At 39.4% G+C, this 17,204-nt stretch overlaps 1 protein-coding gene across 1 annotated transcript in view; it reads left to right on the top strand.

Annotated features, from left to right (window-relative positions):
* The first annotated feature begins 5,737 nt into the window (after window positions 1-5,737).
* Window positions 5,738-17,204, top strand: part of vat1 (vesicle amine transport 1) — a 26,513-nt gene continuing 15,046 nt past the window's right edge. Inside the window, exons 1-2 of the mRNA XM_016252604.1 lie at window positions 5,738-6,472; window positions 13,827-14,034. Coding sequence (XP_016108090.1) covers window positions 6,020-6,472; window positions 13,827-14,034 — 661 coding nt within the window. The 5' untranslated portion in view covers window positions 5,738-6,019. The remainder of the gene's footprint in view (window positions 6,473-13,826; window positions 14,035-17,204) is intronic.

The raw sequence follows: 17,204 nt of genomic DNA, 5'->3' as shown, positions 1-17,204 counted from the left end.
TTTGTGTTGTTTTATTTAGCACCGAAAACCCACATAATTATATTATTTTGTAGTCACAAGACATTTTAGAAACTAGATGAAATGGTCCATTACTAACCACAGGAGGTTACCGCATTCCTGCTGTCCGTGGATGTTTACTTTCACACAATGGGTTTATGACCTTCTGAACTGCGTAACTGTGCTCACAATTTCTTTCAGCGTTATTTCTTGTAAAGTCTGTTTGGTTTGTTGTTTGTAAAGCCAGTTGCACCTTGTGGCATGTAGCATCGGTTCCTGGTATGTGAGGGTTTCATTATGAAGCCCTGAAAACAAACAAGCATAAATAAATATGTTTTTGAGTTTCCTACATGCAGATGTTGCATACATTTGTAGATAAACAAAAAATACCAAATACAAGAAGAAAGAAAGAGAGAAAAATGTTAATCCACTTAAATATGCTCTCATTACCATCTAGATTATTGTCATACTTCACTGTTTTGCACATAATCCCATGAAAAGTAACAACTTTGCATATTGTGATAAATAACATGGATGTTATATCAAAATCACAGGTTGACATTTACAGAGTATACATTTTACTGTGGTTCTTCACAATTTTGAGGGTTTTCTTTTGAGGAATGTTCATTTTAATGGTCCTCTGTTGTGACAATATATATATATATATATATATATATATATATATATAGTAACAACTTTGCATATTGTGATAAATAACATGGATGTTATATCAAAATCACAGGTTGACATTTACAGAGTATACATTTTACTGTGGTTCTTCACAATTTTGAGGGTTTTCTTTTGAGGAATGTTCATTTTAATGGTCCTCTGTTGTGACAATATATATATATATATATATATATATATATATATATTTTTTTTTTTGTAGACATGATGGTACAGTATTATGTTAGGGTCCCATGAGTGGTTGCTAGGGCATTGCTATGCTGTTGTTAAGGTGTTTTAAGTGTTTCTACTGCATTTCTATGTGGTTGGATTTTTTGAGTGATTGTTAGGTGACTCCTTTTTGGATCTGAAGGAGCGTTTGGTCCCAGAAACAGTGATGTGTGACGTATAATAATCCCCTTCACAAGCAGATTATTTTTGAAAGGAATGGGTCACCCAAAAATGTAAATTTGCTTAAAGTTTACTCTCCTTCAGATGAGAATATTTGGTTCTTCACTGGAAAATTTGTTTAAAATTTAGAATTACATCACTTGCTCACCAATGGATTCTCTGCAGTGAATGGGTGCCGTCAGAATAATAATGATAAAAGCTGATTTAAAAACAAAACATCAGAAATTATGGATTTGTTTCCTACAAACACTCCGCTTTCTGCTTCACAAGATGCTAAAAGATGGACTGGAGTGCTGTGGATTACATCTGAATTATTGTGATGTTTTTATCAGCTGTTTGGACTCTCATTCTGACGGAACCCATTCACTGCAGATGATCCATTGTTGGATGAACTATTCCTTTAACACACAGTATCATAGCATGTCACAAACTCCTGTCACTACTTAAAATGTCATGTCAATTTCCTATGCTTTTTTTTTTTCCAGTCAGGCACTTAATATGTGAGTGTGCAGTGGACCTGGTTACATAAAGGACTGTCTCCCTAAATATATTCCTGTTGGACACACAGAAGCATTTCTGCTGGGCTGTTGGTCATGTTCAGGGTCAGTGGAAGAGTAGTCAGTAGGTATCTTTTGAGTGTCTTAGCGTCTTATAAACAGTAGCGCCATCCTCTTTTTGTTGTGTATGTGAATCTGGCACAAGTCTGAGCAAGTTTAAACAAGTAGTCCACTTAATTTACAACTGAAGTGTACGTGTGTGCATGTACTTTGTGTCTCTGGATCTCAAGGGGCCAAGGAAAGCTACATTTCATCTAGCACTCCAGCCTCATTCTCTCTGTCTTGCTTTGTGTGCAGAGCCTATCAGGCCCAGAATGCATCAGATGCACACAGCCTAACTCACTTACAGCTTAACCAGACTGCAAAGGTTAACTATGGTCAGGATAACTCTCTCTTTCTCTATTCCCATTCAGTCTTCTCCATATCAAATGCCCTTGTAAACTTTTATTACCCCTTATATGTCACCCAGGAAAGAGGTTAAGCTTGACGTTTTAATTACCGGAAGGTTACATCGAGAAAATGCTATTGCTCAGAGGTTGCACTTTCATAGCTCAGAACGTTGTTGACACACAGCAAGAAAAATAAATTATGAATATATGAAGAGTTCAAATGCAAAAGCCTCTAAGTGCCATCTGAAATTTTCTTCTAAAATGAGCATGTTCAGTTTATGTTCAGTTATTTTAGATTAATTGCATTGAAAAGGACCTATACATTGCCATTAGAATAAAATTACTGAAGCTAAACATAGGAGCCTGATAAAAATGCTCATTTTAGATGAAAATTTCAGACAGCACTTAGAGGCTTTAGCATTTAGGATTTAGGATTTTATGATTATAACACAATTATTTTGCATAGATATTGATAAAATAAGAAAATTAATAATAATTAATAATTATATTTAGGATTGAATCACCATTATTTGCAAAGATAAATATTGATAAAATAAGCATAATGAAATAAAACAATTTTTAAATTACATTTAGAATTAAAACAATAATTTTGCATAGATGTATAGATATTGATAAAACAAGCATAATTAATATTATAATCATAATTTGTGATTATATTTATGATTAAACAATTATTTTGCATAGATAAATATTAATAAAACAAGTATTATTAAATACAATTATAATTTATGATTATATTTATAATTGAAAATAATTTTGCATAGATATTAAAATCAGCATAATTAAAATTATAATAATAGATGACAATTATATGTGTGATTAATAATTATTTTGCCTAGTGTTAAAATAAGCATAATAAAATAATAATCATAAATTATGATTATATTTATGATTAACAATTATTTTGCATTGCTAGATAATAAATACATTCTAATAAATTAAATAAGCATAATTAAAATTATAATTTATTATTACATTTATGATTAAAATGTAGACAGATATTGATAAAAAAGCATAATTTATAAAAACAAAACAAACGAAATCCAGTATGAGACATCCATTTACTAGATGTTTATAATTCTACTGCTGGAGGCAAGTGACTTTCATATCATTTGGCAAGCAGGGTTTGCCTGCCAGCAGGACTTTGCCCGACTCTTTAGCCATTAGAGGATTTATGTCACCATTGGCGGGTACAGCAAGACTGGCACACAAATACCAGACATTATTTGCAAAGATTTAGGACCAGAGCTCAAGCAGCTAAGCCGCAGTTAGCAAGACATTGGGTGTTTTCCAAGATCACTAGTTTTCAGATTTCTAAAGCAATGTATTTTTTGTCAGCATTTCTAGAATGCCGGTGACGTGATAAAAGGAAATAGAATTCCACTTATTTAGTCTTTTTCCTATAGCGTGATCTGCATAGCTTCTAAACTCATTCAGCCCCGTGACCCACAGTTCACTTCCTGTTTCTCTTAAAGCACTTCCTTTGCGCTTATAGATGAGTCAGAGTGCAGTTTCAGTGACCTTTACTATTGCAGTGTTTGGCTGTATGTATGTTTGTGTGAGTGTGATGGGGTGTGGAGGCTGATTTAGAGTGAAAAAGCATGCCTGCTTTGGCCGGAATTGTTCCTAGCACAGTTATTTTCTGTCAGAGCACTCACAAACACATGAGCGCAAAGCACCGCCTTCAAGTGTTAACAATGGTTTGTGAATTTACTGTGATTTCCAGATCGGTCTTGGAGAATAGAAGGAATAAATAGACATTTCCTCTTGGCCTTCTGGTTGCACACAAACATGTTCATAAGCACACCTCCACAGCCACGCAAAGGACGTACACGCCTCTACACACATGCTCGCAGATGCACACATCCGTTCTGCTACATTCATGCAACAAAAACAACACTTGAAACTTAGACAGTGTAGCTGCTATCAGCTGTGCACATGCACACCTCATTTTTTTTACACAAATAGCACCCAAGCATTGTGCACCATTTTGATTTCATAGGAAAGCATATTTTTTTTCTCTCCTCACAATGACAGAAATATGAATGTGTTGACCCCCCCCCCCCCAAAAAAACCCCAGCAAATCACAGCAGTTTATTGCACTCCCAGCGTGACAAACTATATAAAAGCATCATAAGGAAGCACATTTAACATTCCTAAAGGTTAAGGATAACATCTGTATCTAATTCCCAGAATGAACCCGAAGGCTAAAAACAAAACTTAGTGTTTAAAAATGTATGAGTGTTCTCATCTCAAAAGTACATGGCTGCATTGTTATTGGTGGTGTTTGACCACTAAAGACCTCTTAGTCATGCAGTATTTCCGCAATGCATTCACCCGGGGCACAAAACCACAGAATGTCACTGGAGACATGGAAAAATGAATGTGTTGGCCCCCCCCCCCCCAAAAAAACCCCAGCACAAAACCCGCCCCACATCTGATTCTAAGGATTTCATTGGTCAATCACAGTGCTGATTGCCTACACAACACTGAAACAAATACTAACCCCTAATTAAAAGATAACGACACTGTTTGTCACAATCTGATCTGATTTGTTGGCAGGTGATTGAGTTAGCCAATAAAAATCTTTATTGGTTTGGGTTTGAGTTTGAATGGTTTGGGGAAAAAAATTTGGGAGGAATATTGGGTTTGCACTGGTGGTTTGAGGGGAAAAAAGCATGCAATGTGAATACATCAAGACCTAACTATACTCTAAAAAATGCTGGGTTGTTTCAACCCAATGTTGGGTCAAATATGGACTAACCCAACTGTTGGGTTAAAAAGCTAATTTAAAAATGTAACCAAAATTTAACCCAACAGTTGGGTTAGTCCATATTCAACCCAACATTGGGTTGAAACAACCCAGCTTTTTTTAGAGAGTACCATATTTAATTTTTTTTAAACTGTCTTAAGGTTTAAATTGTAATGTTGTGTCGTGTATTGTCTTAAAATATAATAAAATATGATTATACACTTTGACTTCACTTTGAGCTCCATGTACATAAATTGTTCCAGTCCATGTGTAGCTTGGCGACATAAAAATCAAATGCTTTGGCTTCTCTTGGAACTATATTTACATTGCCAGAGAAGAACTAAACCAACTAACTGAACAAAATGTTGTATGAAATTTAGATTACTCTATATTAACTTAACCAGCCTCCTGTCTGCGGTCGAATCACAGAACTCTTGCTTGTGTGATTTTGCTTTTGCTTATTTTTATTTATTAATTTTATTTTAACGTCAAAAACTAAATCAGCTCTTGTTATCTGAAGTGACATAAGGGGATGGAAGATTTAAAAAAATTATTTTGTTTAATTTTTTTGATTTATTGATAGATCTTTACAACAAAATATATTCATTTCTAAAGCTTAATTAAAAGCAACAAATCACTTTACAACTAAAATATTACGACGCATAGATTAAAAAAACTGCTTCTGCTGCTTATATAATACTGGTTGCATTTCAACGGCACACATTCTTAAAGAAGAAAAAGATTAATTTGTGAAAGTGTATTTAACACTCAGCCAGAATTCCTCTCATTCTCTAGTGTGAATTTCAGCTGAGTATAGTAAAAACAGCTTTACTGCATTTACTAAATTGAAGTCAGCACAGCTGCCTGTCGGCACACAAACTCCCTCATTGGACTCTTCAATCCATTATTCTCTCCCCCCACCCTTAAATCCATTTCGCCGGGCTTTGCAGCTCGCCACGCCTCGCCTCGTTTTTTCCTCAATAGTTGTCAGAGCTTCGGGTCACTCACTAGTCGTCGTGAGGCATCTTCCACTCCCTTTCTTTCTCTCTCTCTGTCTCCCTGTCCTCCACCTTCTCAGGCTCCAGCATCCTTTCAGCAAAGGCTGAGAAAACCGTGGACCGCGAAGCAGCTCGTATACTCGAGGTCGCCTGAGCTCTGCATTATCCGAGGCAGGAAAACAAACGCAAGTCTTTTCTCCTCAAAAGTTCTCGACTCAAACTCCGACCATGTCCGGCGAAGACGCACCTGCCCAGCAGCAAAACGCCGAGGAGCAGAAGCAGCAGCAGCAGCAGCAAGAAACCAAGACGCCCGCCGAGTCCCCAAAAACCGAGAGCAAACCAGACCCACCGCCCAGCAGCGCCTCCACCGAGGCCGCCGCCGCCGCCGACACCCCAGCGCCCGCCGAGGAGAAAGCCCCAGAGGAAGACACGTTCAGCTACCGGGCTCTGGTGCTCACCGGCTACGGCGGCTATGATAAGGTGAAACTCCAAGTGAAGAAGGGGAAGCCAGCTCTCAAGAGCGGCGAGGTGATGGTGCGCGTAAAAATGTGCGGGCTGAACTTCGCAGATCTGATGGCGAGACAGGGACTGTACGACCGGCTCCCGTCCCCGCCGGTAACCCCGGGCATGGAGTGCTCCGGGATCATCGAGGCTGTCGGTGAAGACGTGACTGATAGAAAAGTGAGTAAACGCATCGCTTAGTGTATCTATACAGCCATGTATTCATTAACGGAGCAGATTTTATTGCACATTTAACGCGTTTGTTGTTATGAAAATGTTTCCACAATGTTTCCAGTTCATACTCCGTGCAAAAATAATGTCAGTCATTCAAAGAGACAACTCGTTCTCAAACTCCTGTCACATTCACTCGCCAGTCGCCACCTGAGACAAAAGAGGAGCGGGAGGGGCACCGATAGCCTCATTTCAGAACCGCCGGAGCTCTTGTCGCGCTGACCCGAGCAATGGGACGCTAAACGTTCACGGGAGAGCCAGCTTTGCTTGTGTACGCGGCGAGTTGAAAGTAACAAACAGCCCGAGGATACGTTTTGTACACCGTTATGCAAACAGCGTTCACAGCTTCCTATAATGGAAGCGTTGAGTTTATCGCGTCTCCGTGTGGATGAACCACCGCCCCTCTTTCTCTCAGCGCTCGCGAAGTCGCACCTGAGACGCGCCGCATCCTTCTAGACGCTCTAAAAAGTAGCGAAATTATGCTCTCGACCGGTGCTAATGCACTTTTAGCAATCTGTGCGAGCGATAGCGGTGTCAAGTGGGCGCGTGAAAAAAAGGGCGAGGCGCAGGGGGGAAAATGCTAATCGCACGCGCCCTTTGTCATCTGCCTCGCGCATTGTGACACCGACATACACTCTGACATCATTCATCATTCCTGCCAGATTTTTTTCTCTCTCTTCGTTTTGGCCTCTTTAAACAATAATTAAAGTTTTTCTTCCTTTTATATAAACGTCAACGCCTATTTCTGTAGGCATAGCGCCAATGCAATACACTTTCTTATTATTACCATATTTGATACAGTTGGCCGGCGGATATCTGTGCGATTAAATAAATCTAATTCTCTGCCTCGCGCATTGTGACACCGACATACACTCTGACATCATTCATCATTCCTGACTCTCTTCGTTTTGGCCTCTTTAAACAATAATTAAAGTTTTTCTTCCTTTTATATAAACGTCAACGCCTATTTCTGTAGGCATAGCGCCAATGCAATACAATTTCTTATTATTACCATATTTGATACAGTTGGCCGGCGGATATCTGTGCGATTAAATAAATCTAATTGTCGGGTTACTTTTTCAGCTCCATTGAAAACGGCGGAGTCTAGTATGACGTGGCCTAATTGACTTTCTATGTGCTCCATAAGAACAAATCGATGAGTCATGCCTGTGGTAGCTGCGCTGGTCTCCATGGCAACGTATCATGGCAACGCCATGCACCGGCTCTCTGTGTGAGAGTTGCTTAAAAGGATTTGATATTTGTATTACCGAGAATAAACACGCTTAATGAGAAGCAGGCGAGGTAAGATGTTGAAGAATTGTGTGAAATGCAGATTAAAGCCTGAGCGTGTGTTAACACCAGAGAGGGAAAGAGGTAGGAGCACTAGGCGTTGGCTGGTGGGTGATGCAGAGAAGGAAGATAATTGTCCAGCCCTTCCTCAGCCTCGTCTGTCACCGATATTGAATTAAAAAGGTCACCGGCCACTCTCTCTCTCGCTCTCTCTCTCTGTATGTCCATGTCAGCAAGCAAACAATTGCTTCTTCTCACATTGGGAGACCTGATAGTGCTTGGCAAAGCTGACATTGTTTGGTGAGCATGTGAGGTGAGGAGTCTGCTGATTGTGGCGTCCGGTAAATGACTCTTTCTTGGAGGAAGAGATGGAGACGCTGTCTCTGCGCACACCGCTGTAGAGGTGGACACTTAAGGCTGTGACATCCTCTCACATGACCCGACAGATGTTACTCTGAAACTGCTCTCTTGTGCCCACTCTCTGTCTATATTAGCATTTTTGTCATGAATAATTCATGTAACTTGTTGCTTGTGCACACACACAATATTTATCAGAGTTCTGCTGTGAGGATCAGATGCATCTGTTCACAATTATCTTCCTCAGGGCCACATTGTCAGCCTGGAATTTTCTCTCTCTCCCTCTCTCTCTCTCCCTGTGTATGTGTGTGTGATTTTGACAGGTCGATGATAAACAGCGATGCAGTGAATATCAGTAAGTGAACAGCAGGGACACGAGCATCTATAGCTGAATCTGATGTTGCTGTGTAACATTTCTGATCGAGAAACCGTTTTAACCATAAGGTTTTGACATGGAAACCTTAGTACTCGCGTTTAAGAGCAGTTTAATGGCGCCATAAAGGAAGAGTTATGGGTTTATGAGTCGTAGGCTGAGATTTGTTCAGTTAGTGGTACTATAAGAGCGATCAACATGTTAGAGCTGCATCAATGTGGAAAAATAATAAAAACATTTACTGAGCCATAATGTCAAAATACAACAAAAGAGGTACCGGTGTTTCACGATGTGCAGAGAGTGGTTACAGAAGTGGAAACAGACCTAATTTAACAATTGTAGGGTATAAACAATGCGGGTGAGAATAAAATGACTCTCTAAGCCCAGTTTTATTAGGTGCAACATAAAAGCAAGCAATAATTAAAGGGATGAAGTTGACAAGTCAAACTGCGACTGCAGTTACCTCACTGTGCATTTTAAGTATTTTAACTTTGTAACATTATTTAAGTGTAAAAAACATTTAAAACTATAAAAGTATTCAAAGTATAAAAATGAGTACATTGGGGGGGGGTTCCAAAAAATGTACCTATTATTCTGAGTAAAAGATGGTAACATTGCTGCTGAATGGCAAGTTGGTAAAAAATTTTTTTTTTTGCAATTTATAGGAATTTATTAACAGAAAAATGCGTAATATTAATATATAATGGGTACATTATCTTAAAGGGGTCATATGATGTTCCTAAAAAGAACATTTTATTTGGTGTAATGAAATGTGTTTGTGGTTTAAGGTTCAAAAAACACATTATTTTCCACATTATTTATAGAAACATTATTGTTTCTCCTCTATGCCCCGCCTTTCTGAAACGCGTCGATTTTTACAAAGCTCATCAGTCTGAAAAGTGAGGTGTGCTCTGATTGGCCAGCTATCCAATGCGTTGTGATTTGCCGAATACCTCAAGCGTGTGACGGAAATGTTACGCCCCTTACCATACTGTGATGATGCCCTTTCCGGCCGGAGCGATGATTCAAAAACATGAAAACCCATTATAATGGGGACATAATTATGGATTATAATGACTTGTACTGTCTTTTTACACGTTGCATTGCATCGTGCCGCGTAAACATAAAACCATGTCTGCATTTGTGATCGGAGAAATGACAAACAACAAGCCCTACTCTACACTGCCCAAAACTCGCTTTAAATATAAAAACTCTTTAAATATAAAAAACGTACTTGCAGTCTGTGAACAGCCAGCATTGTAGTCTACTCTACCAGGATCAGGAAACGGTCGGTGGCCGGTGGATTCGACGAAGGAGCGTCCGGAGGGCTTGCGGCAACCACATGTGACGACCCCGGGCTGGACTCCGCTTCGTCCACGGTGAAAGCCAATCCGACGATCCACAGCGCAAAGTTGTAGTATTTCCTTCAGCGACCAGCACGGATCAGCTCCAGGCATGATGAAGCAGATATCGTCCTCTTTTGGAAGGCCAAACAAAGTAGTTTTGCTTTCACAACGAAACACACATGCCTTCACGACATGGCGGCGGCAACAACAATACTACAGCGAGGATTAAAGTTATGCCTTCTTTCTTTGCGTGAGCATTTGGGTGGCATTATGCAAATCTTCCCACATAGTGAGGTAGATATGTGGGGGCGTGTTGGAACGAGCCGTTTTAAGTAGGTGTGGCTGACTCTTAACTTTTATAAAGAATATTTCTTTGGATTTGAGACTTTAGTCTTTGCAACTTTACAGATCTTCTTTATGCACCAAGAGCTTGTAATGCTCCAAAGAGAAAGGAAAAATTGAAATCGCATCATATGACCCCTTTAAGTCTTGTACTGGTCACCATTTTTGTCATTTTGTTGCCTTTTCTAGTTCATAGGGTTAGGGTTAGGGATCTGTGCAGGTCCAGAAAAAAAAAAAAACACAATGAGGGGAAAAAGTATAAATATTCCATGTAATCTCTCAATTAATGTTAGGTCATTAAGCTGCATGAATAGTAATTATAAAATGGTGCTATTTAAAAAATTATTTAAAATAACTTTAGGGAGAGTAAAGCATGTTCACATCACAAGACATGTTAGTAAAATAACTTTTTCCCCATATGTTTTACTGTCTTTTGTGAAATAACAATTCTTAACAACGCTTGGTGGATACCAGTTAACATGCAAGTGAAAAATACGCTTTTTTCATATTAATTCATATTAAAATAATCATTAGATAATCAGAATATTTCAATAATTAGTTAAAATATAGCTAAAATAAAGCAGAAATATTTAGTAATTAGTTCCTCCATAATTAGTTGCGGTTTCATAGATGCTACCAATTTAAAGCAGCAGTGTGTTTTTGCATGGACTGCACCCCACCTGGAGCATACAGGGTTTAAGCGTCTTGCTCAAAGGCACAGTGGTGATGAAACAGGATTGTGATCTCAATATCTCTCCGCCCCACGTGGGATTTTGAGCCGCCGTCCTTTGTGTTAGCAGCCCAGAGCCTCAACCGCAGGGCTACTGCTGCCAGATACAAAACAAACAAACAGATAAAATAGACAAAATCAGTGCTGGGAGACAGCAAAGCTTTATGGAGCAGAACCCCGCTAATTTCCACAGCAACAAGATTAGAAGTTCACCGACAGATGTATTGCATGAGCAAAATGCATTAGAGAGAGAGCCACTTTACCCTTCAAAGTCTGTGTGTGTGTTTAAGTGTGTACGTGCATGCATACAGGACCGAAAGAGACTGGAGAGACATGGGAGAGGATCACAGCCAGTGACCGACATCTCACAAGACCTTCAGCTGGCCTTGATCTTTGCAATCTCCGCTGAAAAGTGTGTTTGTTCAGCGCAAGCACAGAATACAAAGTATGATGATGAGTTAGTGACACAAGTGTGACTGTTTTGCAAGTCTGACGAAGAAAGAGAGCGAGAAAAAAGGAGGGGGAAGAGGGCAGATTTCCCCGTATGGTGAGTCATGATCGCAGTTCCTGGCTGAGACTTATTGTCCATTGATCTGAGATGTGCAGAAAGTCCAATTAAAGGAGAAAGAAGAAGAGGAATGGCAGAAAGCAATACTGAGACGTGGAAGATGAGAAGAGAGAGAGAGACAGGAAAGACTGCAAACCGTGAGGAGAGATGAACTGGGGCACAGACATATCGGCTTGGGAGTAGTCCTGCTCTCTAATTGGACTGTATAGACAAACATGCCCATGTGTCCCTTGGGCCGATTAGACTGTGTGTCTTCCTGTCTGTGAGGGAAGCACTGGGTATATTAGTGTTTGCATTTTGCTTTTGAGAAAAGCTTGTGTGTGTGTGTGGTTCCTGAAGCTCTGTTGAGCATTTGTGCCACGTTTGTGTGTCCTCAGATAGAGAAATGAAGAGATGGTTTTCCGGTTGGGGGTGTGTGTGTGTGTGTGTTGTCTTCTCTCAAGCTCATTGAGGCTGAAGGATCTGCCTGCCCCCCGATGAGAGGAACTGATCTTTAGAAATAAAGAAAGACTGAGGTAGAGGGGGAGATGAGAGATGTAAAGGAGTGATAGACGGAGAAAGAGTGGTGGAGGAAGTGGGATGTTTGTGATGCTAGTGACTGAGAAAATACACAAGTGGAGGACGGGACATAAGTGTTGAGTGTTTTTGTGCATGTTACAAAGGTCGGACCAGTCAGTGTCACTGCTTTTATGAATTTTGTAAACCGCTTAAAGGTGAAGTGTGCCGTTTGTTTGCGCCAGCGACACCAAACAGAATGGCAAGCGGTTTTTTTTTTTTGGCAGCTTGACTGGATTGGATGTAACAACACTGGCTCAACCATTGATTTGAAAACATGAACCATTAGTGGTGCAAATATTAGACTGTGCAATTCCTTTAGAGGTTTATTAGTGGTACCTTCTATTGCTCGTACTGTATTTAAAGGGATAGTTAATCCAAAAATGAAAATAGTAATTTACTCCGCTTCATGTAATTCCAAACCTATCATTTTCTTCTGTGGAACACAAAGATATTTTGAAGAATGTATTAACTATTTTTGCCAATACGGTGAAAGGCAATAGGGTCCAAAATAATACTGGAGTAAAAGTTGGACTAAAGAAATTGACATTGAAATGCCATGTAAATGCATTAGTCCAGTTAAAATGGTACTGGTCAGGTTTTTGTGAAGTCAGACTAACAGACCTATATAACTTAATTGTAGCTTGGATTTGTACACCTTAAAATTGCGATTGTAATGAAATTAGCATCAGACCTTTTCTTCTGAATTGTAATGTACATCCGAAAGAAACAGCTTTTTGAAAAAGAAAAAAAAAATAGGGTGGGGATTTGGTTCTATCCATCGGTTGTTGATTGGATGGAGGGCGGTCTGAACGCTTGTTTGATCGTAAGAAAGGGGCGGGGTTTAAAATACTTGAATGATTGGAGAAGTCCAGCATACTCAACCAGAAAGAAATCTATCCTTTCACTGGGAGGTCAAGTTTTGAAAGTCAATTTTGATTTAAAAATCACAAGCTCAATTTAAAAAAAAAAAAAAAAAAAAAAAAAAAAAAAAAAAAAGCAACAAGCATGGATGATTCGCTCACAGTAGCTTGCAGGAAATAGTGAATTTCCATTTCACAAAATATTTGATTATGCATTGTCATGTATAGGTTCGATTATGCAACAAACCACTGTAGCTCAATTTCAAATGCACAAACTCACTAATTGTGGTTCAGATTTATGTGCTACAAGTGTGTGTCTGTGTTTGCATTCCTTGTATTTCTTCATTCCAAAGGAAGTAGTGGAAGTCTGCTCAATGAGTTTTCCTCTCTCTCTCTCTCTCTCTCTGTCTCTCTCTCTGTGTGTGGGTCACCAAGGTAATTAAAGGATTTTCAGTTACAACTGATATTATCAAACAACTCTAAATGGAGCATATTTATCTGCTCCAAGATAAAGATTAACAAAACAGTCCAGCTGGCCTACAGTACAGGTTCAAATATTTCGTTGAGGTATGCTGTCTTGGAGGGTAATGACAACAAAACATACACAAGAGATCCTCCAGATCTGTGCAGCTGGGCAATTGTCTTGCCAAAAAAATTTTTTTTTTATAAACGCAAATGAACAAATAATTATACAGATCCGCTGAGCATTATCACATCTTCTCGAATACTCTCTTAATGGTTATTGATGTATATTCAACATTGTTGCAGCGCTGCTATAGTGACTGTGGCACAAAACACTGAAAGGCATATTTTTGCTGAAACATTCCAGGGCTGTTGTCCAAAGGTTCCTTGAATGTTTCTCTGTTTTCTTGTCTGTAGGTGGGTGATAAGGTCCTGGTTCTGAACCGGAGCGGTATGTGGCAGGAAGTAGTAGTGGTGGCGACCACACACACCTTCCTGATACCAGAGGGCATGAGCTTTGAGGAGGCGGCGGCACTTCCTGTCAATTACATCACCGCCTACTTGATGCTCTTCGACTTTGGGCACCTGCGTCCGAACCAGAGTGTGCTCATCCATATGGCTGCAGGTAAGTGTGTGTGTGTGTGTGTGTGCACTGTGGAGATTATGCAAATGTATAACAGGCTTCATAACAGGGTTTACATGCAGCCTAATGTAGTTATATTTTCATGAGCTGCAGCACAATGGACACATCCATCATGTGCAGGTGTGCGTAAGTGTTTGTGTATATACAGTTCTTGCAGCTGGCTAAAAGGGTGCCCTGGGGCTTTTTACTGCGGCGAGGGAGTACAGCAGTGGTTTACATTTACTTATGCGCTCCCATCGTCATTCGTGGGAGTGGATCAGTGAGTCCCTTGTGGCAATTAACTATTTCCAAGTGTCGTCCCTAAGGGATTTCTTGCTCTCTCTCTGCAGGTGTACGCATGTGTGTGGGTGTGTTGGGAAACCATGCTCTCTAAATAATGAACTTTGGGATGCACTGCAAGTGCAGGTGCAGGATTGAATAGTTTATTATTTCTTGGAGGATATTCCTGTAGGTGTCAAACAAATCTCTTGTCAATAAATTCATACGAGCGAGTCCCTTGGCAGCGGTTTAGTTTATAAACGTTAAGGCAATGTGAAGACTGTGCTCTGGCTGTATTAAAAAACAGTGACAGATTTACACAATTATTCATTTAATTATGCAACATTTAAAGTGATTAAGGGTTTTGTACTCTGAATAGAATGGTGCGTGTGTTGTTGTTAGAATGTGTGTGTATTGATGTATCTGTGAGTGCGTTGCGGTGTTGGGTTTTTAAGTGTGCATTGTTATTCATGAGGGTCTTTTTTTAGTTATATTTAATAACCAAAGTGAGGGAAACCACGGTTTTCAGGCTGATGAACATTTTTGTGGTATCAATATGAAAAAAAACCCCTATATGTTTTAAAAGAGATGCACCGATTGATCGGCCATGGATCGGAATCTGCCGATTTTCCTCATGATCGGCCCGAATCGGTGACCGGCCGGTCAGTCTCACTACTTTACGATTTCGAGCCGATCCGTTTTGTTACCAGCGGCACAGGTCTTAACTTCAGCTGCGCATTCTCGCTCTCTTCTCTCCGACGACCCCTTCTCTCTCACACACATCTCATTCGCTCAAATAGTGCTTGTATTGCACATTATTTTAGTAATTCCCGCAGGTTTCGCATTTACACCAAAAGCGCGCACCACCACTGATCTATATTAGTGGAGCGCACACAATCCGCGCTCAGTTTCAAACCGCTTGTGAGCCACAAATACCAACATGAGTGGCTAACTGCGCTAAAACGTTCAAATACATACAAAATTATGTCAAAATGCCCGTCTTGGCCAGTATCTAGTTAAACACAGTCAGTTTTTGAAGGTTAAATAGTTGAGAAAGAGAACGCATGTTGTGTAACAGTATATTGGGTCCGTGTATAAACTCTTAAAGGGACCGCAGTCCAATATTCCTGCTGCTGTCTGTCATGTTAATCAAAGAACAAAAGACAAAGAAAATCACTTTCTGCTCTTGACTGAATACGTTTTATAACTTTAATGGTAAGCATTAATCTGTATTTAATTTTTACAATGAAGACTACACAAATTAAAGTAATCAAATGTAAAATAACACTGGATGTGTTATTTTACATTTGATTACTTAAATTTCTGTAGTATTTCTTACCTGAATAAAAACTTACTTAACCTGAAAAACTTAGTTTCATAGCTCTCTTTATTCTATTGCATTTATTTGTGCTGTTGTTTGCAATTTATTTTCTTGTTTTCTTTTATTACTGACTTTTTACGTGTGTGTTTTTATATATTTTTTTTAATGAAAAAACTTTGCATTGAAGAAAAGTAGATTTTTGTTTGTATATGCTGTCAATTATAGTTTTTAGAAAGAATATCGGCAGATCACACTAACAAGAAATCGGAATCGGCCAAGAAAATTGCAGTCAGTTCATCTCTAGAGAAAATGTTGGGGAAGCTAGTGAAATAGCTGGAATCAGACTGAGGGGAGTAGCTAAATACATCAAAATTGCTGATAAAATCAGCAAATTTAGAACAAACTGCTCTGGTATGGTACGCCCTCCACATACTCAAGAAATACCAGCATTTAAAATGCCAACATCGTAATGAAAAGTAGGCCTAACACACAGCAGTTTCCTGCCTGACAGCACTGCTTAGAAACCATACAATACAGCCATTACAAATTCATCCAATTCAAGTGTTTTAAAAAAGAAAAATGACAAGCATTGTTCATAATTGAATTATTTTATGTCTAAGTATTTATGTTTGGTATTGTTTAAACAAGCTAAAGAGATTCATTGTAAGACAATGGTTAAAGCCATTGATTGTAAGTGTAATTAGAGCCAAGCACCCCATGGTCAAAGCACAAACTACTGGTAAAAAAACAAAACACAAAATTATCATTTTGGCTTACAACGTCTGGCTTGATGTTAAATGCAGAGCTGGGTAGATTATTTTGAAATTGTAGTCTGTTACTGATTCCAGGTTACATGACAAAAGTTGTAGTTAGAAATGTAATCTGTTGCATTACAAATGTTAGGTAATGTTCTACCTACTTTTTGATTTTTTTGATTTTTTTTTACTTTTGTTTTGCTATTGTTGTTTCTCTAATGAAAATTAATTTAAAGGGGTCATATGATGTTGCTAAAAAGAACATTATTTGATGTAATGAAATGTGTTTATGCGGTTTAAGGTAAAAAAAAAAACACATTATTTTCTACATACTGTACATTATTGTTTCTCCTCTATGCCCCGCCTTTCTGAAACATGTCGATTTTTACAAAGCTCATCGGTCTGAAAGCGAGGTGTGCTCTGATTGGCCCCAGCTAACCGACTGGGGGAAGTCGTGGCCTAATGGTTAGAGTCAGACTCCTAACCCAAAGGTTGTGGGTTCGAGTCTCGTACCGGCAGGGATTGTAGGTGGGGGGGGGGAGTGAATGTACAGCGCTCTCTTCCACCTTCAATACCACGATTGAGGTGCCCTTGAGCAAGGCACCGAACCCACAATTGCTCTCCGGGCGCCGCAGCATAAATGGCTGCCCACTGCTCCGGGTGTGGGTGTGTGTGTGTGTGTGTGTGTGTTCACTGCTGTGTGTGTGCACTTTGGATGGGAAAAAGCAGAGCACTAAGGCCACATGTCACGTCACTCACTCACTATCCAGTGCGTTGTGATTGGCCGAATACCTCAAGTGTGTGACGGAAATGTTACA

The sequence above is a fragment of the Sinocyclocheilus grahami genome, unplaced genomic scaffold (genome assembly GCF_001515645.1).
Source record: "Sinocyclocheilus grahami isolate Dianchi unplaced genomic scaffold, SAMN03320097.WGS_v1.1 scaffold27.1, whole genome shotgun sequence".
Classification (NCBI taxonomy): domain Eukaryota; kingdom Metazoa; phylum Chordata; class Actinopteri; order Cypriniformes; family Cyprinidae; genus Sinocyclocheilus; species Sinocyclocheilus grahami.
Note: the sequence above shows the minus strand (reverse complement) of the source record. Positions and strands in the feature narration are given on the sequence as shown.